Genomic DNA, 26,951 nt, shown 5'->3' on the forward strand with positions numbered 1-26,951 from the left:
AATTTTATTTTGAAAATAATTTTTCACTGGAAGATCAATCTAAAAAACATTTTTAGATATGAAAATGTTATACAACTTATTTATTACAAATTAATCAGATAATTCTGCAATTAGGTACACCATGTTAGCTCTCCTACATAAAAAATATTGCACATTTTCCTTAATTTTGTCTCCAGAGGTGACTGATGACTAAACTACATTGAATTCCAAACTATTTTAAAGTTATCCTGTGAAATGCCAATTTTATAAATATCAGAACTAAATGCACTGTAAAACAGCCATTTTGGTAAACATGCATTTATTCACAGTTGACTTATTTCCTTTAGATAAATGCATAACTGCTCAAAATTATTAAAGAACCTATGTAGAAGGTACAAGAGGACACTATGCAAATCTATTTCTATCTTTATTTTGAGGAAACACTGATCTTGGCAAAAATATGGCATTATTTTTAAATGAACTATTGCTGGTAAGAAGGCATACTTTAAAACTTCTGTGTAGTGCACCTGCTTTCCTTTTCAAGATTTAAAAGCATTTGTTTTCAGAGATTTATCTATTGCCACGTAAGTGCATAATCTTATAAAAACAGACCACGAAAGCAGTCGAGCACTTAAGTTAAAATGCCTCCAGAGCCCCATTTTACTAGTAAGTTATGAATGGCTTAAATTGCTAGACCACTCACTGATCATAATTTAAGAAACTGACAAAATAAGACCATTTTAATGTTCTGAAGTTGACACAGACCTGCATAATACAGCATTTCTCCACTGAGTTGAGGTCATAGTACACTTTAAAAATATAAATAAATACATATTGAATCGTCTTATTTCTATAATAACCCAAAGTGTTTAAAATACGTTTCTAAAGCAGAAGTGGGTGATTGCAGAATATACTTCCAGAGTTGACTACTAGTGCCAAACACGCTCATTTCTTACAAATAATTCTACTGGTGCAATGGCTTGATTGATTTCAGCAATTCATTTTACAGGAGTTATCCATACTTTATACACAGATAATATATTACTTGAAAATCCCCAAAATAGGAAGAAAAGTTTAGAAAGCTGTCAAATGCTTCCAAATGGAAAATATAGGTCTATTTCTGGCCCACTTTCACACCCTTAAAGGTGGAATTTGACAAAAGACCATGGGTACAATTTACAAACTTTGACAAACTATTAAAACCATTTTCTCTAGGGGAGATGGGAGGAAGTAACTTTAAAACCTGTTATACAAAATTCCAGCTGCCTTTTTATAAAAGTACGTTCCTTAGGTTAAAAAATCATAAAATTAAGGTGCAAGAAGTTAACAAAAATGAACTAAAGAGCTTTATTGACATCACAGTACATTCAAGAATAATTTTAAGAACATTACAGCTGAAAGAGAATGGCATGTTTATAGTCTTATTATGCACTATTTTTTTGAAAAAATTTAATACAAAGTAACTCAGAGCAGCATCTGGAAAAAGTACACCTATTTACAGATTAAAAAAAAAAAAAAAAGATTCTGGTTTCACCTACACAGCCACAATGTGCCTCTATAATGAGACAAGCCCTTAAAACTCATGGAATTTTTTAAACAACATCATGGCATTCTTGCCACATCATTCCTCAGCGTTTACGACGGAGAGGGGTTGTTGATCTGAAAAAAAAAAAAAGAAAAAGGGAAAAGAGAAAATTTTAAAATAAAAATGTATTTTAAACTCAAGAATCTGCAATATTAAATAAATATTATTATACAGGATTTCTAAAATTACTTAAGACTATGATCATTTATCAAGTACCAAACTGAGTTATTAAAGAGAGAGAGAGAAAGGACACTTTCAACTTCGAATAAATTCAGTCAAATTTTTAAAAAATCAGACAAAATACTTTAAAAAGTATACTACCTTGATCGGGACTTAGACTTGTGTTTGCGGCTTGCCTTCTTACCAGACCTTTGAGATTTCTCCATGGATCGCGATCGACTATGTTTAGGCTTCTTAGCCTTCTTTTCTTTGCTACTTCCTGGAGATTCAGAACTGCTCCTCCCACTAGAATCAGAGCCTGAATGTTTTTTACTATCTTTGGTAGTACTTTTCTTACTGTCCTGTCTAGAATCATGTCTTACGATTTTAACAGATATAGAACCACTCCTAGAGAACGTTCTTTCACTTTCTCGTTTCCTTTTTAATCTATCATCCTGACTACTGAACTTAAAATCTTTTTCTTCCCTTTTTTGTTTCTCTTTTCTTTTATCCTGTTCACGTTCCCTTTCTTTGTCTTTCTTTTTCCTATCTCTATCTATACTTCGACTCCTCTCTTTTTTCCTCTCTTGTTCTTTAGCCTCACCTTTATGCTTATGACTGCTCCCACTAAGATTTGCACGTTGATCATCGATTTTACGCCTATCTCGACTCCTACTTCGACTGGAACGATTGGTTCGCCTATCCCTTGAGCGACTTCTACTTCTACGTCTCTCTCGGGAAGGACTCCGGTTTCTTCGTCTTTCTCTTTCAATGCTATTTCTATTAGATCTTCTCCTATCTCTAATCTTTACCCTAGCTCTAGTGCTCTCTATTTTAATTCTGCGAGAGTAACTTCTACTTCTGCTACGTCTAGCTTTAACTGTTGGAGATCTACTCCTACTGTGTCTCTTTTTCCGTTTAGGAGAAGACGACCGAGAAGAAGTACGACTACTACCTGAGCTAGAACTGTATGAAGAACTAGAGACAGTACTACTGGTACTACTACTTCTACTATTGCTACTAGAACTACCACTACTAGAACTTCCTGATCTACTCCTCCCTTGTTTCTCTTTTTCTTTATGTTCTTTTTTTGGTTCTAAAGCTGATGTAGTTTCACTTGGAATTCTTTTCTTTTCATTAACCATATCACCGTCTGCTTCTCTTGCTTCTAGCAGAAAACTATTTTGCTCTTTATGGATAAATTCATTCATCTCTTTTGTAACCCTTTCTGTTTGTTGCTTTTCTTCTGAAACAGAAAAAGACAAAAATACTAAGTAGAATGTACAATGAAAAAAATTCATACCATCAAATTTCAAGCCATCAGACCATAATAGAGCAGAACTATTCAATAAAAATAGAATGTGAGCCACATAATTAAAATTTTTCTAGTAGCCACATTAAAGTAACAATAAACAGGTGAAACTAATTTTTAATATTTTATTAACCCTATGTATCATTATCATTTCTACATGTGATTAATTAAAAAGAATACTAAATCTTTTTTTTTCCTTGTATAAAGTTTTTGAAATCCAGTGTATTTTACACTTTCAGCACATCTCAATTTGGGCTAACCACATTTCATGTGCACAATAGCTACATGTTGGTAGTGACTACAGTCCTAGGTGGTGAAGCAATAAAGTATCAAAATATACAGATGTATGTGAAGCAAATAAGAACAGATTTCCCTTTTGTTCAACTAAAAAAACTTGGAGGTTAATAATTATTTTAGCTAATAGCTTTTATAAAATTCATTAATCAAAACAAAATAAAGCAATAATAATTACCTTTCAAACGTGTCCAAATAAGATTTTTCAAAAGACATTCAAAATACATGCTCTTTCATTATTTCTAGTATTACTGTGTAAATGCTTAAGAATTGCACTCCTACAAAGTATTTTAAGTAAAAAACTTCTAAAAAGTCACCTTTTGTTATCTATTACCTGCTATTATTAAAGATTCTAACTACAAATTACCATCTAAAACTTGAAGTATTGCCTTCTCAATTGTCTTATAAACTTACTCCCCCATTTCAAAAGTTTTCTTTTTTCTATTCAAAAATTTTAATAAGAAATAAAATACACTAAATATCTTGGTACATTAAAAAAATCCACTGCTGTGAAGTCAAAGCCAACTCGTAACAACCCCACAGGGCAGAGTAGAGCTGCCGCATACAGTTTCTAAGGCTGTAAATCAACACAGGAACAGACTGCCACATCTTTCTCCCATCAAGTAACTACTGGGTTTGACCCACCGACCTTTCGGTTAGCTGCTGAGCACATAACCACTGCACTACTAAGGCTCCCTTCTTGGCATATAGCCACTAATTAATGGCTCCTAAAATAAAAATTGTTCACCTTTCATAAACTACCATATTTGAATACTAAAATTAATCTTAAGTTTATTAAAAAAGGCAAATGAGCTCAAAAACCCTAGTTTCAATTACATCATACATTATTTATAATCCAGCTTCAACTTTATCCTTTGATATTTTTGGGCTGATTGAAAATAAATACAAGCAAAACTAGCCAAAAACTAAATAAATCTAAAAGACATACCTTCCATCTGTTTATCATGTAACAGCTGCTGTTCTTTTTCTTTTCTCCAAAATGCTTCCTGTTTTTGCCGGATTCGATGCCGTAATTCTTCATCATCGGTGTCAGATGACTCAGAGCCTCTGTCGCTCCTCTCATCTTCACTATCTCCTGATCCATAACCACCCAGTCCACCTGTGTGCATAAAGCCCAATCTATCATATGGAAAAATTATTCTATGTAATAAAAACTTTTAAGGTCCCAGAAGAAAGCTCATTTCTCTTTTTATTGCCTTTTCTTGGAAGAATATGATTATTCAGGGTGGGGAGGAGTATTAAATTTCACTGCTTAAGGAATTTATGGGACCCTCATGCAAATGATTACTTAGTATCTGATCTTATTCTTTCTGGAGTATTTCATGTATTTCTTACCACAGAAGAACATAATGGTTTTGCTTTACTGTCCACGCTGACTTATATAACCGTTTAACAGGGCAATAACAAAGCCTCCTTAAAGCCTAATCAATCAAATACCCTAAAAACTTTATGACAACTCTGAAAATATTTCTAAAATTAATACTTTCTTTGTTCAAAGCTTAGAAGTTACAGGGAGTATGCTACGCATTTTTCCCTAAAAAGTTAGAGTATTGTAAAATTCTCACTGGTACACAAAACTACTCCCCACCCTGAAGTGATCTAAATAGTAATCGTGACAAAAATCACATGGGTATTTGGTTCTACCCATTTCTCTTGATCCTCACAAAGATAAATTTGAAATGAAGGATGTGGAAAAGGCAAATTCAAGCTTTTTACAGCCTTGACTGTATATCATGCAAATAGAAAATTATGAACCCACTGTTATACTGTAACATAAACCCTTTCCTCTGTTAAAACTTCACTTACTGCAAAACAGTCTACATAAAAGTCACTAAGAGCATTAAATGAATAGGTTTTTCTCTACAGTATATATGCAATAATTCTAAAAGTGAGTTTAGACATTATGTCTAAATTATGAGCTATTAAGTACAACTATGTATATACATATATTGGAGCAATTAATGAGGAAATCCTCTATTACAACCTGCCCCAATAACTATGGATTTACCATCACATTTATAATATTTCCACTGTGAAAGTTTAGTCAAAAAAAAAAAAAAACCCCAAAAAGGAAATCTTTCAGAGACCCTTATAACCCTAAGACCTGGGTTTTATAAACTGCATAGGGATAGTACAGTTTCAAAACAGAACATGTACAGAGATAAGGTAATTGTGCTTTTCCCTTTAAGGCCCTCTCACAAATAAGGAGAACACTTACCGAGTCCAGTGAGGGAAGCCAGTGCACTGGACTGTGCCAGCTGTTTTGCAGGAGCTTTGTATCACATCAACAACAGGAACAACATGTTAACACAAATAGCCACGATTTCATAGTCATGTGAGTCTATGGTATTGTTAAATCTACTACTATTGCTGCTTTTTGGGGAGACAAGAAACATTAAAAACATAACATTCATTTTAAACCAGTAGCATGTCTGGCTTTGAAATTATAATTTGATGTGAGCTGAAACTGGTTTATAATAAGGAAAAATGTTGACTAGTTTATCTGTATTTCTATCTCTCAGGTGGCCATAATTTAACTTTTGTTTTCAAGATATTTTTAAAATATTACTAAAAGTATAGAGGAGTAATCACCTGCTTCTGTAAGAATCAAAACTAGTAAAGAAAAATAAAACTCTAAAGGTTCATAATTCAACTCATTGGTCAAAATAGAAACTAGAAGTCATAACACCAATACCACCGTATCTATAAAAAAAAATCAGGTGAAATAAACAGAACGTCAGGAATTTTCCACAGTACACTTCAAAGAACAACAGCATGATTACTAACTTGTGCTCAGGTAGGTCAGTTTTAATATGGTGTCTACAAATTTAACCTTTCCCAAAGAGTTAAAACATGCGAGAATAATCAAATGCCTGATAATAATTCAACAAGGGCAACAGAAAAGTTCAAAATAGCCACCGAAACCATAATACTCCCACGAAACCAAAACCAAGAAACCCAGACTATACCTTTCGTTGCTTTCCGGTGTGCATCTTTGGCTACGTAATAAATTTCTTCATCTGTCACATCCAGTAGAATTTCAGTCAGAAGCATTTTTGTCAGCAACATCTAAGGAAGGATATTATACAAATAACTTCTACTTAATTATTACAGTTACTAATACAACACGGGTCTTAGAAAATGGGCTTAATAACTGCTTTATAGGCTGTGATTCTGTGTTCTAAGGTCACCTGGATTTTACAGGCATTATTTGCCCAGAAGATATGCATATTAATAAACATTTCATAAGTTTCTTCAGTTCTCAGTTAAGACAGACAAACAACAGTTAAAAAAAACATTACAAACAACATAAATTCTTCCACATGGTAAGATAATATTCTACCATTTGGTACTCTTTCTCTTCTTCAGTCATCTCTGGTTCACTCTGCTCTTCTTGTGGAACTGGAGACGGACTTCTGGTGACTTTTCCACTGCTTGCAGCCTCAACATTTTCAGTGTCTTCATCTTCCTCGTCACTATCCTATTAAAAATAATAGTACTGGTAGCCCAAATTCATGCTTATAAAATTATCTTCTATATCAAAAATTTACAAACTATAATTAAAAATAACTTATGAAATAAAAACATATAAGTAAAATTGCTCTCTAAATCATATTTTGTATTATAGATTTCATTTGGTAATTGAAAAATCGTTACCTGGGAAGAAATGTAAGGTTATAATTGGCTTATAAAAGTCAGTTATTTTAATTATATTTCTGGCTTTTTTTCCCTTAGTCAATTTTAACCTTATTTTGTAAATGACCAGAATAACATAACCAAATACTACTTCTAATTTATATCCATTATATATAAAATAACAAATCATCACATGGTCCTAAATGAACCATATGGATAAATGAACCAGAGATATACTATTCTGCGTAACATTTACAGCTACATATTTATTTACCTAAAATATATGACTTAAAATAAAAAAAATCTAATCAGTTCCAAGATGTTGGCTGGCCCTGGAACTTAATGAAACTTGCTTCTTTGTAGCTACATAGTGGACAGATACATAGAACTGAGGTCTACTTCAGATTGAGGGAATGCTAGAAGTTTGTCTCTGACTCCATAAAGCTTTAGGTTTTTAGTATCCAGATAGCATATCCTAAAAAGGCGGCTCTTCTTTACACAAACAAGTGTATCATAATCACTCTTAACAGTTCTACTAAATACAAGGTGACCACCTAAATACTACTATGAAAAGACTATGTGAACTAGAAAAGAATATAACATAAGCCTAAAGGCACTTGGGAAGAGATGAGTACAACCTCTAATTTTTGTGACACTATAAAATCAATTTGGAAATCCACAACTTCATTTAAGAAAAAAAAAAAAAAGGTAAACTTTAACAGTGTAAGTCTGTTGTTTCTTATTTTCATAATATACAGAATAAAAACACAGCTTTGGCATAAGTCTTTTGAGAAAAATGAAAAGTAATGTACGACACTTCTGGAATCTAAGCAAAATCAATGTCTGCTTAAAATGTACTTGCCTTGCAGGAAGCAATACTTTCGAATTCATTCTATGAAGCCAGTATAACCCAGATACCAAAATCAAGCAAAAACACCACAAAAAAAGAAAATTGCATATGTTGGTCTGTATGAATGTTGTTGCTGTTAAACATCATTAACATAGACGCAAAAATTCTCAACAGAATTCAGCATAATATCAAAAAAATAATACACCACAACCAAGTAGGATTCATACCAGGTATGCAAGGATGATCAACATTAGAAAATCAATCAAGGTAATCTACCACATAAATAAAAGAATCACATGATCCTCTCAGTCAATGCAGAAAAAGCATTCGACAAAGTCCAACACCCATTCCTGATAAACACTCTCAATAAAGTAAGTGTAGAAGGAAAATTCCTTGACATAATAAAGGACATCTATACAAAACCAAGAGTCAACATCATTCTTAATGGAGAGTGGCTAAAAATATTCCCTTTGAGAATAGGAACAAAGACAAGGATGCCCTTTATCACCACTTCTATTTTACACTGTGCTGGAAGTCCTAGCTAGAGCAGTAAGACAAGAAAAAGAATTAAAGGGCATCCACATTGGTAATGAAGAAGTAAAACTTTCCCTATCTGTGGATGATATGATACTACAAATAGAAAACCAAAAAGACTTCATGAGAAAACTACTGAACTAATAGATTTGGCAGAGCAGCAGGACACAAGATAAACATACAAAAATCAGTTGGACTCCTACACGACAATAAAGAGAATGATGAAAAGGAAATCAGGAAAACAATATCACTTATAATAGCCCTTAAAAAAATAAAATACTTAGGAATAAATCTAACCATGGATATAAAAGACCTATACAAAGAAAACTACAAAACACTACTGCAAGAAACCAAAAGAGATCTACATAATGGAAAGACACACCATGCTCATGGATAGTAAGACTCAACATTGTGAAAATGACAATTCTACCCTAAGCAATTTACAAATACAATGCAATCCCTATGCAAATATCAACAACATTCTTTAATGACATGAAAAAACTAATCATTAACTTTATATGGAAAGGGAAGAAGCCCCAGATAAGTAAAGCACTACTGAAGAAGAAAAATAAAGTAGGAGGGCTTGCACTACCTGACCTCAGAACCTACTATGTAGCTACGGGAGTCAAAACAGCCTGGTACTGGTCCAACGATAGAAACACTGACCAATGCAGCAGAACTGAGAACCCAAATTTAAATCCATCCACCTATGGTTACCTGATCTTCAAAAAGAGCCCAAAGTCCATCAAATGGGGGAAAAAACAATTTTTTTTTAACAAATGGTGCTGGCAAAACTGGATGTCCATGTGCAAAAAAGTAAAACAAGACCATATATCATATACACCCAAAAGAACTGAAAGCAAGAATGCAACAATACTTGCATACTAATGGTCACTGCAGCACTATTCACAACAGCCAAACCATGGAAACAGCCTAGAAGTCCATCAACAGATGGATGGAAAAAAAATGTGGTACATGCATACAACAGAATATTACTCAGCCATGAAGAGAAAGGAAGTTCTGATGCATGTCACAACATCATGTCGAGTGAAATGAGTCAGTCACAAAAGGACAAATACTGTATGATCTCATTTATATGAAATAAGCAAATATATAAAAACCAAAGATTATCAGTGATTATCGGGAGTGGAAGGGAGGAGGGGAAAGGGTGAGTTTTTGCTTAAAGGGCACTGAGTTTATGTTAATGGTGGTGAAATGATTTGGAAAAGCACAGTGAAAATGGTCCTGCAACTTGAAGAATGTAATCAATGTCACTGAATTGTACATGTAGAAATTGCTCAATCGATGTATGCTTTGTTATGTACATTTTCACCACAACAAAAAAATATTGCATATGATGCATACCCATGTTCACTGCAGCACTGATCACAATAGCAAAGAGATGGAAACAAACTACATGCCCATCAACAGACGAATGCATAAACAAATTATGGCATATTCACACAATGGAATATTATAAAATGATAAAGAACAATGATGAATCCACAAAACATCTCACAACATGGATGAATCTGCAACATTATGCTGAGTGAAATCAGTCAACCACAAAAGGACAAATACTGTATGAGACCACTATTATAAGAATTCAAGAAAAGGTTTAAACACAGAAGGAAACAGTCTTTGATGGCTGCAAGGGTGCGGAGGGAGGGAGAGGGGTAGTCACTAACTTAGACAAGAATTAGGTGAAAGGACGGACAACACACAATACAGGGAAGTCAGAACAACTGGACTAAACCAAAAGCTAAGAAGTTTCCTGAACACAACCAAACACTTAGAGGAACACAGTAGCAGCGGTTGGGGTCTAGGGACCATGGTTTTAGGGACCATGGTTTTAGGGGACATCTAGGTCAAGTGGCATAACAAAGTGTATTAAGAAAACATTCTGCATTCCACTTTAGTGAGTGGTGTCTGGGGTCTTAAAAGCTTGGCAACAGCCATCTAAGATGCATCAATTGGTCCCAATCCAACTGGAACAAAGGAAAATGAAGAACTCTAAAGACACAAGGAAAATATTAACCCAAGAGAAAAAAGGGCCACAGAAACCAGAGACTCCATCAGCCTGAGACTAGAACTAGATGGTGCCCGGCTACCACCAATGACCGCCCTGACAGGGAAGACAACAGAGTCCTTGATGGAGCAAGATAAAAGTGGGGTGCAGAACTCAAATCTATGATCGGACTTAATCATCTGACTGAGACTGGAGGAACCCCGAAGACATTCCCCTCGGACTCTATGTTAACCCAGAACTAAAACCATTCCCGAAGCCAATGCTTCAGATAAAGATTAGACTGGAATGTAAGACATAAAATAATACTCCTGAAGAGTATGCTTCTTAGTTCAAGTAGGTACATGAGAGCAAATTGCCAGCTCCTGTCCAGAGGTGGGATGTGAAGGCAGAAAGGGTTAGGAGCTGGTTAAATGGACACGGGAAACCAGGGGTGGAAAGGGGGAATGTGCTATCACATTACAGGTACTGCAACTAGGATAACATAAAAATGTGTCTACAAATTTTTGTATGAGAAATTAACTTGAGCTGTAAACTTTTACCAAAAGCACAATGAAAATATATGTATTGCACGTGAAAAGTGTGACTGTAACATTCAGTAAGTGGAGTGGGGAAAAAGCATTATTTCTATTTAATATATTTTATATGATATACTATGACATGTATATATGATTAAACCAAAAAAATACTAGAAATCTTAAATCACTTGTGCAATCTAACTGATAAAGATTTAAAACTTGTTACTTTCAGTGCTCGTGTCAAAAACAATGAAAGTTATTACATCTTCCAGAATTAGTATATATTTAAATGTTCACTAAAGGAAAATTTATTTCTCAACTACCATTCTAACTGAGTTTTGTTTTATAATCAACCAGTACGGAGTGAGCTGTACCACAACAAAAGAATACTGATTTGTTTTTCAAGATAGAACCTATCTAGCCTCCCACTGAATAATTTCATTCAGTAATAAAATGTTTTATAAACTGGCTGCCCCTTTCCCTCCATTTGATCCTTAGGAACAGATACATAAACACATAATCCCCAATATACATCCTGAAAGTAATCTCAGGAGTATTACTCTAATATTTTTCTTCAGGCTAAAAGACCTATTTATTTCAATCAACCTTTCATGCAGGCAAAATTCTCACATGTGTCATGGGGATGCTACTCACAAATTTACTTCTTTGAGGTAAGCGAGGGCCATCTCCTCCTTCAGCATCTTCTGTGGCCTTCTTTTCTTTTTTGGACAATTGTGAACGTTGTTGTTCCATTCTTTCTTTCTCCAACTTCTTCTGCTTTTCACGTTCCATTTTTTCAAGACCTTCACGAATCCAAGCTGGAAGAGTCCTGCGTTTTACTGCATCTGTTTCACACAGGAAAACAATTTTACAAGTCAGTTAAGTAAAAATTTTAATATACCTGAGTTCCTTGTTCCTGAATTTGTTTTAAAAAAAAAAACTGTGAGCAAATAAAAAAAGAATTTTGGTGCCATTTGAGTCCTTATAACAAATACTGTCATTCTGCAGCAAAACAATCGTAATAAAAATGATCCATTAAGCATTGTGCTTTTCTTTACATTCATTAACATTAGTAACAACCAGGGCACTAGTAAAGCACACTAAATCCTCACCTCATTTAATCCTCACAAACGCCCTATGAGATGGCTACTATTATTTGATTCATTTTGCAGGTGAGGAAACTGAGGCTCAAAGAGATTAAATGATTTGCCCAAGGTTACATAGCCAGTAAACTGTCATGTGGACCAATTCAGAGCTAAACTCTTATTCTACACTACTTCCTAAAATATGGAAATAGAACAGTCAAATAAAAGCACAAGTACATTTTTCACATGGAATAAAAATTCATTTGAACAAGTATTTTTCAGTAAGTTTAAAAAGGGGCACTGTTCATGTATTGGCACAACATGTCAAATTGTAAAAGTCAAAGAAAATATCAAGATGCTATGATCATCACAAATTTATATTTCGTAACAAAATTTGGAGCTTAAAAACATTTTGTATTTTAGACCAATATCATTTTTATATTTAAGGTTTTATGACTAATGATACTGTCTTAAAGTATCAATTCCTAAAGTAGCAGAGGCATCAGAGTAATTTAAGAAAACAGAGGAAGTCCCTTTTACATGATCAAGACATCATGCAACTGTGGTTCACTGAACAGTTAAATAGCTACCAATTTGCGGAGGCTCCTGCTTCACAGGAAGTGCAATAGGTGAACGCTGCCGGTCCCTGAAAGATGATGGCCTTTCTCTTCGATTCTGGGGAGGTGCCGGAGGTCCTGGAGGTCCTGGTTGCCAATAAGGAGGATGAAATCCACCTTGCGGTGGACCAAAAGCAGCCCCATGCTGAAAGAGTATTGCAGTTTATTTTTCTTCACATTAATACAATGTACTCTTTGGGACACACGTGTGTTATGAACTGGGACAGTAGAAATCCATGTGTGCAGCAAATCCAAGAATTCCATGGTTCTAATATTCACCGATATTTCTGTAGCCCCAAGAACCTAGGCTTACTTTTCTTAAGATAAAGATTTTCTGCCCTTGTAAATGCAAAGAGCCTTCTAAAAGCATCTAATATACTATTTTCAAGAAGTACAGAAAAGGAAAATGTATTTTCAAGAAATATTGAAAAGGATAATATAAATTAGCTTTCTCATTCTGAATCTATTTATAAACTAATCCTACCACCAAGACATCAAATAAATGCCAATTTTTTTATAACTAGAAAATGCAGGGAATTTTTTTTTTTTTTAATCAATTCCAACTTCCTACTTTTTGTGAATTTAAGTAGGTCCTATAATCTTGCAAGAAATATCTATTTATAAACAAGATAGAAGTTTCTGAATCACCACATTTTTTTCTTTTTCTTGGAACTTTGCTATTTTCAGGGGCTTTTCTAAGCCAGTTGCCGAGAGAACCCTGCCTTGCTAAGTATGGGGATCTACCGTGTGTATGTGGTGTAAGTTGAAGCTCCTTGCTACTATATTCTTCAGAAATCAAAGCAAACAAAAAGTGTCATACCTGTATACCAATTATGAGTATACGGCAAAGTTAAGCATCTTAACACGCATGGATAAGAGAACTTAAGGTGAATATTATTTACATTTATGTCCATTATAAATTCATCATTAAATTGGTAAAATAATGTATGGGGAATGCTTCCCCCCAAAATTTTAAATTATGATAGCTCAGATTATAAGTTAGCAACTGCAATTATTATTTCAACACGACACCTAGCACTGTAATTTAAGGATAGAGCCTGGCAAAGCAGGTAGAAAAAATAAAGCCCCACATAATGACACTATTTCCCATAGAGTTCTATGTCCCTAAGAATGAACTGGATGCTACAAAGAAAATAATGTACAATTCCATTAGCATGTCATGTCAGAATGAAAAAAAATGACACTAGAAAACCTGTCATAATTCTATATAGCACAAAGAACTGCACTTAGGAAGATGATCTACTTCCTTAATGTATTTATGCAAACCTTAGCCATAATCTATTATTGATAAATAATGTATTCAACTACCGTGCATTTTTTTAAACTTTATTTAATATTTAAACGCCACTCTGAAATTATAGATTAGAAAATAAAACATCATATAGCTACTGCACTTTTACATTTTTCATTTTATCCAATTTTTTCCCTAAAGGCTCTTTATACCACTTTCCTAAGCAAATTAAAGATAAAATAACAAATCTAATGATTTTAACACTCAAAAAGAGATAAATCTTCTGAGACACAAAATGTGCTTTTCTGTACAAGTCTGAAAAGTGAAACACATTATCTTAGGTACTCTTGATGAGACACTTCCAAAGAATGGATTATGTGCACATCTACAATATTAAAGCAACAAAATATCTTTCACCTGATAGTCAAACTGGTTCACTGGCCCCACTGCAAAATTATCGGGTGGTCCACCAAAGTTGTGATTGTTCTGGTTAAATATATGCCTGTTGTCAGGGGCAAATTCCCCACTGTCCTGACTGTTGCTGTCTTCGGAAGGAGGAACAATGTCCATTGGGCCTGGTGTTGGTGGCATCCATGGCTGATCTGGAGGGGGGTGTGGGGGTTGCTGATGCATTCCCCATTCTATTTAGGATTCAGGTATAAAAACATTCAACAGGGGGTTATCACAAAATCAACACAAATTTTTAAGATTTCAAGAAAGCTAGATTTTCAGTAAAGAAAAAGATAAAGAAAAAATTTATGACTTCTTGGTCAAATTCCTTTTGTATATCATAAAAATAGGCAATGAATTAAACTATCTTATAAATAATTCAAATGAGCTTACTCCATTTACTCTAATTCATACCCTAAACAAATGGAAACTCAATGCCCAAAATTATTTTTAATGAATGTTGACAAAATATAAAGCAATTTTTTGGTTGAATTTTTCTCTTTTTGTTCAATAACACCACCATAAAAAATAGTTATCTTGAGATTTTATATAATTTCTTCCATGAACACATTTATCCTCACAACATCCCTGTGAGGTAGGGAGAAATCAGGTATTCTTTTTGCCAATTTCAGACGGGAAAATTGAGGCACACAGAAGTAAATCATTTGCCCAGGGTCACAGAGAAAGTCAGCCAAGTAAAATTGGGGAGTGAGTCATTTATAAGCTTGAACTTGGAAACCAAAACATTTTCAAACTTGGGGAAATCTGGCATAGCTTCAAGAAAACTAGAAATGAACCACCTAACAGTATCAAAGACTAGAATATTCATTATCCTTTTAAGAATGATGCTAGAGGATAACTTCCTGAGTTTTCCATTCTTACAGTAAGAAACAATAATACTTAAGCATTAAAAGGGAGAAGGGGATATGACTTCACCATTAGCATACCCAAATGTGGGATTTCTCTATAAATAATTTGAAGTGACTATTAAAAATAATTAGTAACACAAGTCATGGAAAAATGAACTAGCATCAACTAAATCATACCATGAAGTAAAAAAACAAACAAACAAAAAGTTATAGAAGATCTTCACTATCTGAAAAAGAGGGAAGAAAAAGGTAGGAGGATGGTAGGGGCAGAGTATATTTGACAGACTAATCTGTCACATAGTGACACAATTTTTCTTTAATTAGAGGCTAGACATGTTTTGCTCTGCCAGTGCTGCTTCTGAAAAGGCCAGAGGTTGCAACAGAGAGACATAGAATGCTCTCTTCCCTAGATGCCAAGTGAGGTTTCCAGAGTGTTCCCAGCCCCTGTCAGCCTAGGAATGAAGAACCAAGAAAAGAATCAAACTGAGTGCCACAATGCTATCAGACTGAGTACAGAATCATTTTAATGTCAAGGTCAAATCAAATTGAAACTACCTATTCTTTAAGAGCATTAATATCAAGAAGTCATAAAACTAAGCAAATTAAACAATGTGATTTCAATCCTCATTTTATTTTTTAAAAAAGGTTCTAAAATTTGGAAAACATAAACAACAAACCTGGTTGCCACATTCTGTTAAAGTTCGAATCTCCTTGAAAATTCCCATGATTGTTTGGACCAGATTCCATTGTAGACATATCTTGTCCATTTGGCATCATTCCTGGTGGTTGCTCTACCATACTTTGCTGCCCTGAAGCTTCTCTTTGGGCAATCCAAGCTTGAGCCAAAGCAGCCCAGTCGATCTGGCCTAATGTAAATTAAAATAGCAAAATTTAACATTCAGAATACAGGCACTAAAAGAATGATGCCACTACCATATATTGCCTCTATGTCAAACAACCATCTCAGATATTCCTTACTAGAGGTCTGAAATATTACGGCATGTTACGGCTAAAGGACATTTGAAAAATAACATATTCAAGACAAAATAATTTAAACTACTTAAGGCTTTCATAAAAGGATTTCACGGAAAAGGTTCTTAACCTATTTTAACATTAACTCATAAGAAGTGCATCTTCTATACCTCAGCTTATGAAGGTTTAAAAAGTCTTTTTTTTTTTTTTTTTACCTCAACAAAAATAAATGATCAATCTACTTTCTTTCTTCCTTGAACATGTCCTATTCATCTTTCCAGGCTTACACTCAAGCTTATATTCCTTGGATCACTGTAGCTACTATTCGTGCTGCTCCTCAGAGTTGCCCTTCTTTAGCTAAGATTCCCTTCTCTAGCTAATATAGTCTGCTTAACAGCTTCTCAGTCATTTTTTACTCAAAATTCATTATCCCCACTATCTTGAAAGCTCTTCTTTCCATCACATATGCATACTCGACATTTTACAATCTAATACTATCATAAAGGAAAACACAAAGTAGAGTAAGATATGATTTTTCACATCTCAGTAAAGATTAAACGGGCATTCTCATACACTTTGGTGCAAACATAAACTGGCATAGCCCATTTGGACTTAAACTTGGCAATGTTTATCAAATACTTTACAGACGTCTAACTGTGACCTAGCAAACCCAGTTCTTGGAATTCTTCCTAAGAAAATAATTGGACAAGACTGCTAATTGTTTTAAAAAGCATAAAGCTATAAACATTCAAATATCCAAAAGTGAAACTGTTAAATTACAGTACATTCTAAAACAAAAACCCACTGCCGTCGAGTCGATTCCGACTCATAGCAACCATACAGGACAGAGCAGAACTGCCCCACAGAGTTTCCAAGGAGCGCCTGGTGGATTCAAACTCCCAACCTCTTGGTTAGTAGCCATAGTACTTAACCACTATGCCACCAGGGTTTCCACAGTGCATTCTAGTGTGGCTAATTCCCTCCATGGAAAACTGCCTCCTTTGTCATGATACCTGAAGAACTGGATGGTGCCTGGCTATTATTACTGAACATTTTGATCGAATTCTATAGAAGAATCCTGGTCAGAGGGGAAGAAATGCAGAACAGAATTGCAAATTCTCATGGACTTCAGACCTTCTGGAGCCACAGAGGCTGGATGAACAACCGAAACTATTGCCATGAAATAATCTTTAAACCTTCAACAAAAAACATTCCCTGAAATCTTCTTAAAACCACACAATACTTAAGCTTATCTAGTAAAGAATGTCTGCCTTTAGTACTGTGCTCTTTTAAGAACTATCTATTTGGGATCAAATTGACACCACCAACTCTATAAGATTAGATAAGCTAAGGGGGTAGTGAGTTTATTATGTTAACTGGGGAGGACCAACTCAGAAAAGGAGGGTGAGAATGTACAACTCAAAGAATGTAATCGGCATCACTGAATTGTACATGTAGAAACTGTCGAACTGGTGTATGTTTTGCTATGTATATTCTCAGTAATAAAAAAATTAAACTAAAAAAATTACAGTACATTCTATAATAGAACGCTACATGCTGTTGTTGCCATCCAATCAATTCTGACTCATAGCAACACTACAGGACAGAACAGAATGGCTCCATAGGGTTTCCAAGGAGTGGCTGGTGGATTCGAACTGCCAACCTTTTGGTTAGCAGCTGAGCTCTTAACCACTGTGCCACCAGGGCTCCAGAATACTACATAGCTATTAAGAAAAGATATAGCATCAGACTAACCAACATAGTAGGGCAGAGCAGGTTAAGGGGAGATACAGATGACACAAGATTGGCCATGAGTTAGTAACTCCTAATGCTAAGCGATAAGTGAGGCCTCCCTACACTCTTTTTTCTACTTTTGTATATGCTTGAAATATTCCATTATCAAAAATTTTAAAATGATACACTATACATTTGAGTATGATTTATATAGAATTGAATCCTGAGTCATGAGAAGATTCAAAATTAACAACAGAAAGTATGCTCTACTTACAAAGGCAGGAAAATGAAGCAACACATTTTAGATTTTCCTTTCTTTAGAAAAACAAGAACTAGGAAACGGAAAAACCTCATAAAGCCTTTTGCCCTGTGAAGAAGTCTTCCAAAGGGAAATCCATTCCCTACTGTGTGTCCTATGACATGGCTATTTATGAGAAAAGATTAAATTCTGACCATAAAATGATCCAATAAATCCCAAAATCCCATTGCCATCGAGTCGATTCTCACCCATAGTGACCCTACAGGACAGAGCAGAACTGCCCCATAAGGTTTCCAAAGCTGTAAACCTTTACAGAAGCAGACTGCCACAACTTTCTCCCATATAAACCAACCCCAATTTCAGTTCCCCGAATCCTATTACCTATCCCTCCCCCATCTCCATATACCTCCCCTTCCCACCCCCACCAAACTTAATTTGTTTCCTTACTTGGATCCTGTTGGTGCTGGAATGACTGCATCCATTGTTGTTGGTTCAAGGGCCACTGCTGCCAAGGCTGTCCTCCTTGATCCCACATCCTGACTCTTCAAATATATTCTATTTTCTAGCTTCAACAAATTAAACGGTTTAAAAATTAGAGGGAGAGTTCTTTAATTTTAAAAAACTCACATATGAGAAATTATTATATGTTACATGTATGTGATCAGAGCTCTAAAATTCTGGTCAACAGGATGCCAGAGGCAATTGGAATTATTAGGTTGGCCAGAAAGAGTAGAAAATGTCTTGTTAATCCTGTTCTCAGTCCGGTTGCAAGCATGGCTCTAATCAACTTAGCTCAAAAAGGATTTTCAAAAAATCCAATTTTTCGTGATATAAAGTTTGTGAAATCTAATTAAATTAACATGAAGATTATAAAAATTAGTTATTTAATCATCCCTAACCAAGACTCTTTAAGAAGGTTAACGAAATAGCTCTAGTTGATAAAAGCTCTTCCATATAAAGAACTGTAACTAATGAATACAAAAGGTATAATACAATTAGAAAACTGCCTAATAATTATTGACAAATGACTCAGATGACCTTAGAAGAAAAACTGTTGGGAAACTGGAAATTCTAAGGTTGCCAAAATATCACCCCCACAGATTATTCACATATCTCCTCATGAAATACAATATTATGTACCCAGTATCACTATAAATATTCTTATTAAAAATTTTTAACTGAATCCAATTGAACTTTTGCGTCTCACTTCCAGTAAAAAGGAATTACAGGGGATTGAGGAACAAGGTAAACAACAGCTAAGAGAAACAATCAGACAAATCCAGAAAGTAAGATATTCTACAACACTAGGTTTATTAACAGGTAAACAGATGAGAGTACTTTGTTAATAACTATTAAAATCTAGGTGATGGTATGGAGGGAAAGGAAGGGGAGTTTCAGTACATTAGTCTACTTTTCTGTAAACTAGTTTGGAAATTTTCACAATACAAATTTTAAGATTCCTACAAGTCTAATATCAATGCACTTTATCCAACACTGGTATACCATCTTGTTCAAGAATCGATACACACAAGTAAGCAGGCATGTTTCTTGCTCATTTTTGTAACCCCAGGCTTAGCACATAGCAGGTATTCAAGAAATGTTTACTAAATGAATCCTTCTCTATACTGACCCTTTCCTGTATTCTAAAAACAAAAGCAAGCCTTATTATTGCACAAACACAAAACATAGGAAAAACACATAACAAACAAGAAGGTATGAGGCATCATCTCAAACAGGACAAACGCCCAATTCAATTCAGGCTCTTAAAATTTTGTAACTCCAGTCTTTGTGGCATTGTCAGAATGTTATATAGTTCTATCAATGACAGATCCAGATTTCACAGTTTCACAACACTGTGTATTAGAGGAGATATATTATTTTGTTTTGATTAACTTATAAGTCAAAAGTACTTGTCTAGTTACACTATCTATTATGATAGCATTATTAAAACATGGCAAAGATAGGCACCAAATAGGACCACACTTGAGGCCAACAACTGAACTGATTATCAGTTTCAAGCTAAAGGTGATTATTTTCCTAACTTCTCTTCAGATTTTTCTTCTCCCTTTTCCTTCTCCTCTTTTCCAACTATACCTTTAAAGCCCTTTAAAGCTAAATGAGTCATCGGCACCCCTGAAAATAACTTCATTTACAACTTTAATTAAAAGCTAAAAAAAATAAAGAGGAAACACCCAGAAGAAACATAAAGTGCTATTTTTACTGACCTCAAAGGTTCACCTTGTTTAAAACTTAAGTTGATTCAGAATACAGCTTGGAAGCATAGCAGCAAGATTATTTATGTCCTGAGGGGGGAAAAAAGAGAAAGTTTTCTCCTAGATTATGAAATATGTCCTCAAATTAATAAAAATAAATTCTAAAGATGCAATGGGGAAGTACGATCATCTCCAAATTAAGGTAGAATTTTTCCTTCTATTAACTTTACAAAGGGAAATCATTTCACCATTATAAAGTTAGAGATACATCAGAAATGAGAACGCAAAGCTTTTTAACATCTACGTTTCTTCCAAGTTATCTTTTTTATTTACTTGAACAATTTGTTCACAATACAAAAGAATGTCAAACTTTTAGGAATTGGATACGATAAGAAAAACAACAAATAAATACACTTCAAAAGAAGATTATCATCTACCTGGTATTAGCTTAAGCGGTACATAAACCAAACCAAAACCAAATCTGTTGTATCAAGTCGATTCGGACTCATAGCGACCCTACAGGAAAGGGAAGAACTGCCCCATAAGGTTTCCAAGGCTGTAATCTTTACAGAAGCAGAATGCCACATCTTTCTCCTGCAGAGCAGCTGGTGGGTTCGAGCTGCCAATCTTTCAGTTAGCAGCTGAGCACTTAAAAACTGCAGGCACTAAATAAACACCAAATGAGTAAGTGAATGGTCTCTAGTTCCTCCTTTTTCTGTTTACTTTTAAAAGTTTATGACAAGGAAGTTGTTGGCCTGCATTTATGAGAACCAAAAAGCCCATATAAGCACAGCTTGTCATGTTTTCCAAAGTTTTTAGGGTGTATTAGATGAGTTCAATGCATAGATTTTTCTCATGTAGGTTGTAAATTTATATAATGTAAGCTTTATACAGTGCCTGCTAGAGTTGCAAACAGATGTGCACTTGGTAAAAACCATTTTAATGATAACAAGTGATGTGTACTGACTCCCTACTATTATTTACAGTACATACAGTTGTTTCCAGAAATCGGAAAACAAAGTTTTCTTCTTAACTCATGTTTATTTGTTGTCAAAAACACCTTTTTCAGTTCTCCTTTTAAATATACTGGTCATCAGCTTGTGCTTCAGAGCACAAGCTCTGGTTCAGTATTCCTAACTGTAAGACCTATCAACTGGGTGAGCCTAGGCAAGTTAACTACTCTCTTTAATGTTTGGTTTTCTTATCTGTAAAATGGGAGATTTTTTAAGAGGCTACCTCATAGGGTTGCTTTCAGGATTAAATGAGAAACAACTTGAAAAGATTCAGCACAGGAAGCTTCAATAAGCAATGGTTAAAATCACTGTCGGGAACACCTGGTGGCAGAAAAAGTTAAACACCCAACTACTAGCTGAAAGATTGACAGTTCGAACCTACCCAGAAGCCCCTTGGAAGACAGGCCTGGTGATCTGCTTCTGAAAGGTCACAGCCTTAAAAACCCTACAGAGCAGGTCTACTCTGATCACGTGGGGTCACCATGAGTCAGAACAGATTTGACAGAAACTAACAACAACGATATCACCATTCGGACTTTCTCAGTATTACTTTTGGCAGTACTCCTTAAATTTATAACTACTGGGGGGGGACGGCTGATCAAGCCAATCCATTTCTGCTCAACCCTCCATTTCTTCTCTAGAAGCAATCTAAGACTTACCAGATTTCATTTTGTTTTTGGAAGAATTCTTCTAAGTTAGTCTTTCTGTTCCCACTCCTCACATCATAGGTTGAAATTTTTATTTAGAAACTTCAAAGTTTTCCTATATACAAAGCAGTTTTGAGTACTTTCAAGAGTTTGATTTGTATTACTTATAGCCATTTTTCTGTATGTTTAAACCAACCACTTCTAACTTTTACTTATTGAGAAAGTGTTTATGGAAGCTACTATTCAAGTACACTAAGTGTGCTTAGCCTGAAAAAAATGTATAAAAGACATGGAATTGTGCAGCAAAGAAGCTGATAATAAAGTGAAGAAAGTAAGACATTTGGAACTATTTAATAAAGTGCTTTATTTAAAACTGGAGTTGAGAAACTTGATTTAGCTACAGAGGATGAGTGTTAGATGACAGTGAAGGTAGAACTTTGAATGGTTAGTCTTTTTGGAAGACAATTTAACATTACAGTATCTTATGCAAATTTTAAATGCGCACCTGTCTAACCCAGCAATTCCACTTCAGGGATTTAAATCATGGATGGCTATACTTACACTGTAATTCAAAACACTTAAGCATTTTTTCTACAGCAGCCATTTAGTGACATTTAATTGAAGTGAAATGGGTTAAATAAACTACTGAACCATACAGTGGACCAGCTGTTATTGTTGTTAGTTGCAGCTGAGACAATTTTAATACATGATGACCCCTTGTGTGTGGAGAACTGTGTTCTGAGGCGCCTCTGGGTGGGTCCAAACCACCAACCTTTCAGCTAGTAGCTGAGTGCTTAACCAGTTGCACTACCCACGGACCATTACTCGGCCATTAAAAGAATAAAGTAGACATTTCCGTGCTGAGGTGTATTATCTACATTGTATTACTAAGTGAAAAAAAATTACATGAAATAATGATACCATTTAAGGCTTTTTAAGAATGCAATAATGTATAGAAAACTCCTAAATGAAAAAAAAAAACCCTTAAAATTGGTAAGTAAATTCTGGGGAGCAGAAACAGATAGAACTCAGGGAATTTTGATGTTTTATGTTTTTCTGTGCTCTGAATTATTCTATCGTGTGTATTTCTAGAAAAAAAATACAGGTTCTAGCCCAAAAAAGAGACCTTTGATCATGAGAACTCAATAGTTAGGCTAAGTTTTAGGGAATGGGACAGATATCAGGAAAAAACTGGATAGAAAACTTGAATTACTCAAATATTTAATATAAGCTTTTGTTTTTTTTTTGTATACGTTTTGGCATCTAGCAAAATGCTTGATAAAGCGTTTCAAAAATTATTTTTTTAATTAAAGAACAAAAGTACAAGCAATTGGATGGCAAGGATTTAGAAGCCCTACTCTTCCCTCCTTCACCTTCACCATAAAATCTTCTTTCCTGCTCAAGCAAATGCAAAATCTGGAAAATAAAAAGAATATAAAGGCACACCAGGCAGTAAACAAACAATATGTACATTTTAATTTCATTATGGTTTAGCAAAAAAACATGGCCTGTAGGAAATCCTGGTGGTGTAGTGGTTAAGAGCTACAGCTGCTAACCAAAAGGTCAGCAGTCTGAATCCACCAGGCACTCCTCGGAAACTCTATGAGGCAGTTCTACTCTGTCCTATAGGGTCGCTATGAGTTGGAATTGACTCGACAGCAACGGGTTTTTTTGGTACCATTAAAACCTGCATTTACACCTTGGTTTAACCAATGATTTGGAAAATGTTGATAACCATCAAAGATGGGTAATGAGTTCCCTAGGGTTTTCTACATTAATCTACTTTTGCATTGCTTGAAAATATCCATGATAATAAGCTAAAAAAGATGTATACAGTACTTGTATGTACAAGTATGTACAGGGACTGTACTGAATTTTCATGTGTTTTTGTCTTGGCTAAAACAAGAATCTTCTGGAGGCAGTGGAAGCACCTTAAAATTTTTTTAATTCACCATAACGCTTTATACATATTAACTAGTTAAATATTTTATTCACTCACTGAAATGTGAGCAAGTAAATACATTAATATCCAACCACTAATTCAACCATTCTAATTGCTGCTGTAATTTTATGACATCAAAAATCAATTCCAATTCACTGGATTTTCCTTTAGCCTTAATCCTAAAGATCCTGAGGCTCAACTTCTCAAGCTTTGAGAATCTGATTATGATGAGCCAGGCTGCAAACTCTCCTAAGAGTACCTCTCTTTATAGCAAATTAACTATCTCCTTGAAGAACAACTGAGATTTGGAAAGAACAGAAAGATCAATAACCAAGGTTTGCATCAGATCATTAAAGCCATCATGCTGAGGGAATAGCAAACTTAATGACTATCACCAGAAAAAACCATCATTTATTTTATCCTTTTCTGACATGACCCTATGTTAGAACATTCATTGCCTTGAGGTTCCCAAAACTACTTGTTTAATTGGCAATCATTAATGTTTGCAAAAGTCATCTGATAGCCTGAGTGACAGAGATGGATGGGAATTAAAACGTGGCATTTGTTTTAAAGCTTTTAAACATCAATTGCAAAAGCAAAGAGATAACAGAAACATACCTATCCTTTGAAGCACATGGTGAGCTGTTTCTCACATTAAACATAAAGCTCTGAGACCACAAAACACAACAACCCCTCTTCATCCCTGCCATTTCAGTCATATACACCAGTTGACTGACCCCAAAGTCAAAAAATTAATTTGTCCTAGTCAGGTTACTTGAAAATGGCACCAGTAAAGGTTAATCTTACAATCATTTGGAATACGGTAAAAAATTTTTTTGCTACTTGATGTGATGTGCATCTTACCATACTGAAATATTTTGCAGCTTGCAGCTCAAGAGAGATGCTCAAAAAATATTGGAAAATTGGACAGTTTGGGGGTAGATACAGGAAAAAAAAAAAAAAAAAGGAATAATTAAAAAACAAATGTAGAGAGGGGATCTAAAAGAAACAATATCCCAGTAAGCAACAAGCACACCTAGCACCCAGAACTTGGTTTCTAATACCATTCTCCAATAAAAGGAACCAGTGCTCCTTGGAGAAATGGTTAATTCTAGGACCTGGGCAGGAAACATAAAAGATGAGCCTGGAGAATCTTGTAGTGCCAGAAAGCAAGGAAGCACAGCCCCCCCAAAATTGATGGGGCATGTAAAAGGGGCACAGGCACCAACTTAAAGAACTCCCAATAGCAACAAAATAAAATAGTATTGGTTTATAACCCAAGGTATGAATTAAATATCATATTAATAAGTCCATAATATAAATTAATTAATTAATTAATGAGAGGAAAGAGACAAATCTCTCATGCAGAAGAATTCCAAATAAATTATATACTCTACCCCCAACTTTTACCCCCAACTGGGGGGAATATAAATCCATATTCCTTAGGCGTGGGCTGTGATTAGTGACTTGTCCCGAAGAGAACCAAATAATTTTACAGTGGAGAAACTGACAAACATTACTTCAGACAGGTGATCAAGGTCAATAACAAGAGTGATCAATCTTGTTGATAGTGTGTATCTCTGATGTGATGAAAACAGCATTTTACCTCTGTAATTCTCATCTCGAAATCTCAAAATTCCAGTTTAATCACGAGAAAAGCATAAGATACATTCCAGTAAGGGGGGAACCCACAATATAAACCTAGTATTCCTCTAAACAGTCATGGTCATCAAAAACAAGGAAAATCTGTGAAACTCACAGCCAAGAGGAGCCTACTGGTACATGACAACTAAACATTATGTGGTATCCTGGATAGGATTCTGGAACAGAGTAAGGACATTAGGCAAAAACTAAGAAAATCTAATGAACTATGGACTTTAGTTAATAATAATGTATGGATATTGGTTCATTAATTGAAAACAGATGTGCCATATTTACCATATTAATGTAAAATTTTAATAACAGGTGACGCTGTGTGCCAGACTATATGGAACTCTCTGGACTACATACTCGATTTTATTGTAAATCTAAAACTATCCTAAAAAATGGAGTAATTTTTTTTTAAATGTAGCGTCTCTCAAGATCTTAAAAGAACTGAATTACTGTTACTTTCCCTATAGCCCCTTGTTTTTGCCTTGCTGCACTCACAATGACAAATTCCAAGTTTATTTCATTTTACTTGGGTGTGGGAGATTAAAAAGGGATTAAAATCCTAAACTAGAATGTTAAATTAACAAGCTCTTCTATGAATTACCAATTTACGATAAAAAAAATCTATTGAGTGCCCATGATGGGCAAATGTCAATAACAGCTACCACAGCATATTACAACTAAAACAACTGATACTACCTCTTTCGCTCATAAAACTTAACGCCTAATGTCCACCACCGGATAAGAACACAAGTAAAACAAACTAAGGAACCTAATTATAGTCATCACCGCGTAGTTTCCCTTCGCCGCGCCTGCGTAGTCGGCGCCTCACAGGGCATAAGCTCCAGGTCGGGGGCCCCCGCCTCCTCCACCCCGACTTGCGTCCCCTCCCCATAAGAGGGTGCTCACTACGCACGCGCAGTGCTTAACGGCCGGTCAGGAGCCTAACAATTAGTCCCTTCTTATCCCAGAGAAAACTCTCGTAGTTAGAGGAAGGCGTTGTGCGCACTCTTTTTAACAGGTACATTTCCTTCACATCGAGAGCTCGGCTCTGATCCACCAAACCAGGCGGCCGCCGCCGCTTTAAGGGGGTGAGGTTCCACCGGCCGCGCCAAGCAGCGCACGCATCCTACGTTAGTTATGGTACCTTCGCCACTGAAACCAAAGAGGGTCGTAATGGCCTGGCAAATCCCTACGCGTAGTTGTTCTCCATCACTTACCCACTCCGGTTGCGGAACACCGTTGTTGCCACCGTTCCTGCAATACCTTCTCCAATCCTTTCGATGCTTCTACTTCTTCACGAACAAGACAAGATGGCGCCCGATTGGTCTCAC

General features: G+C 35.2%; 1 protein-coding gene across 5 annotated transcripts; it reads right to left on the bottom strand.

The window, feature by feature from the left end:
* Positions 1 to 1,312: 1,312 nt before the first annotated feature.
* Positions 1,313 to 26,951, bottom strand: PNISR (PNN interacting serine and arginine rich protein). Of its 5 annotated transcripts, none has more exons than XM_049897721.1 (13): positions 26,838 to 26,951; positions 20,378 to 20,455; positions 18,600 to 18,714; positions 15,865 to 16,053; positions 14,286 to 14,509; positions 12,590 to 12,761; positions 11,569 to 11,759; positions 6,694 to 6,831; positions 6,320 to 6,419; positions 5,569 to 5,622; positions 4,279 to 4,449; positions 1,886 to 2,969; positions 1,313 to 1,638 (listed from the first exon to the last, which is right to left on the bottom strand). In XM_049897721.1, exons 3-13 carry the CDS (start codon positions 18,685 to 18,687, stop codon positions 1,608 to 1,610), a joined length of 2,442 nt encoding a protein of 813 aa, XP_049753678.1. In that variant the 5' UTR covers positions 18,688 to 18,714; positions 20,378 to 20,455; positions 26,838 to 26,951; the 3' UTR covers positions 1,313 to 1,607. The 5 variants fall into 5 exon arrangements, with proteins under 5 accessions (XP_049753678.1, XP_049753684.1, XP_049753693.1 ...); XM_049897727.1 differs by having other exon boundaries at positions 18,600 to 18,718; XM_049897736.1 differs by lacking the exon at positions 20,378 to 20,455 and having other exon boundaries at positions 18,600 to 18,718.

The sequence above is a fragment of the Elephas maximus genome, chromosome 1 (assembly GCF_024166365.1).
Source record: "Elephas maximus indicus isolate mEleMax1 chromosome 1, mEleMax1 primary haplotype, whole genome shotgun sequence".
Classification (NCBI taxonomy): domain Eukaryota; kingdom Metazoa; phylum Chordata; class Mammalia; order Proboscidea; family Elephantidae; genus Elephas; species Elephas maximus.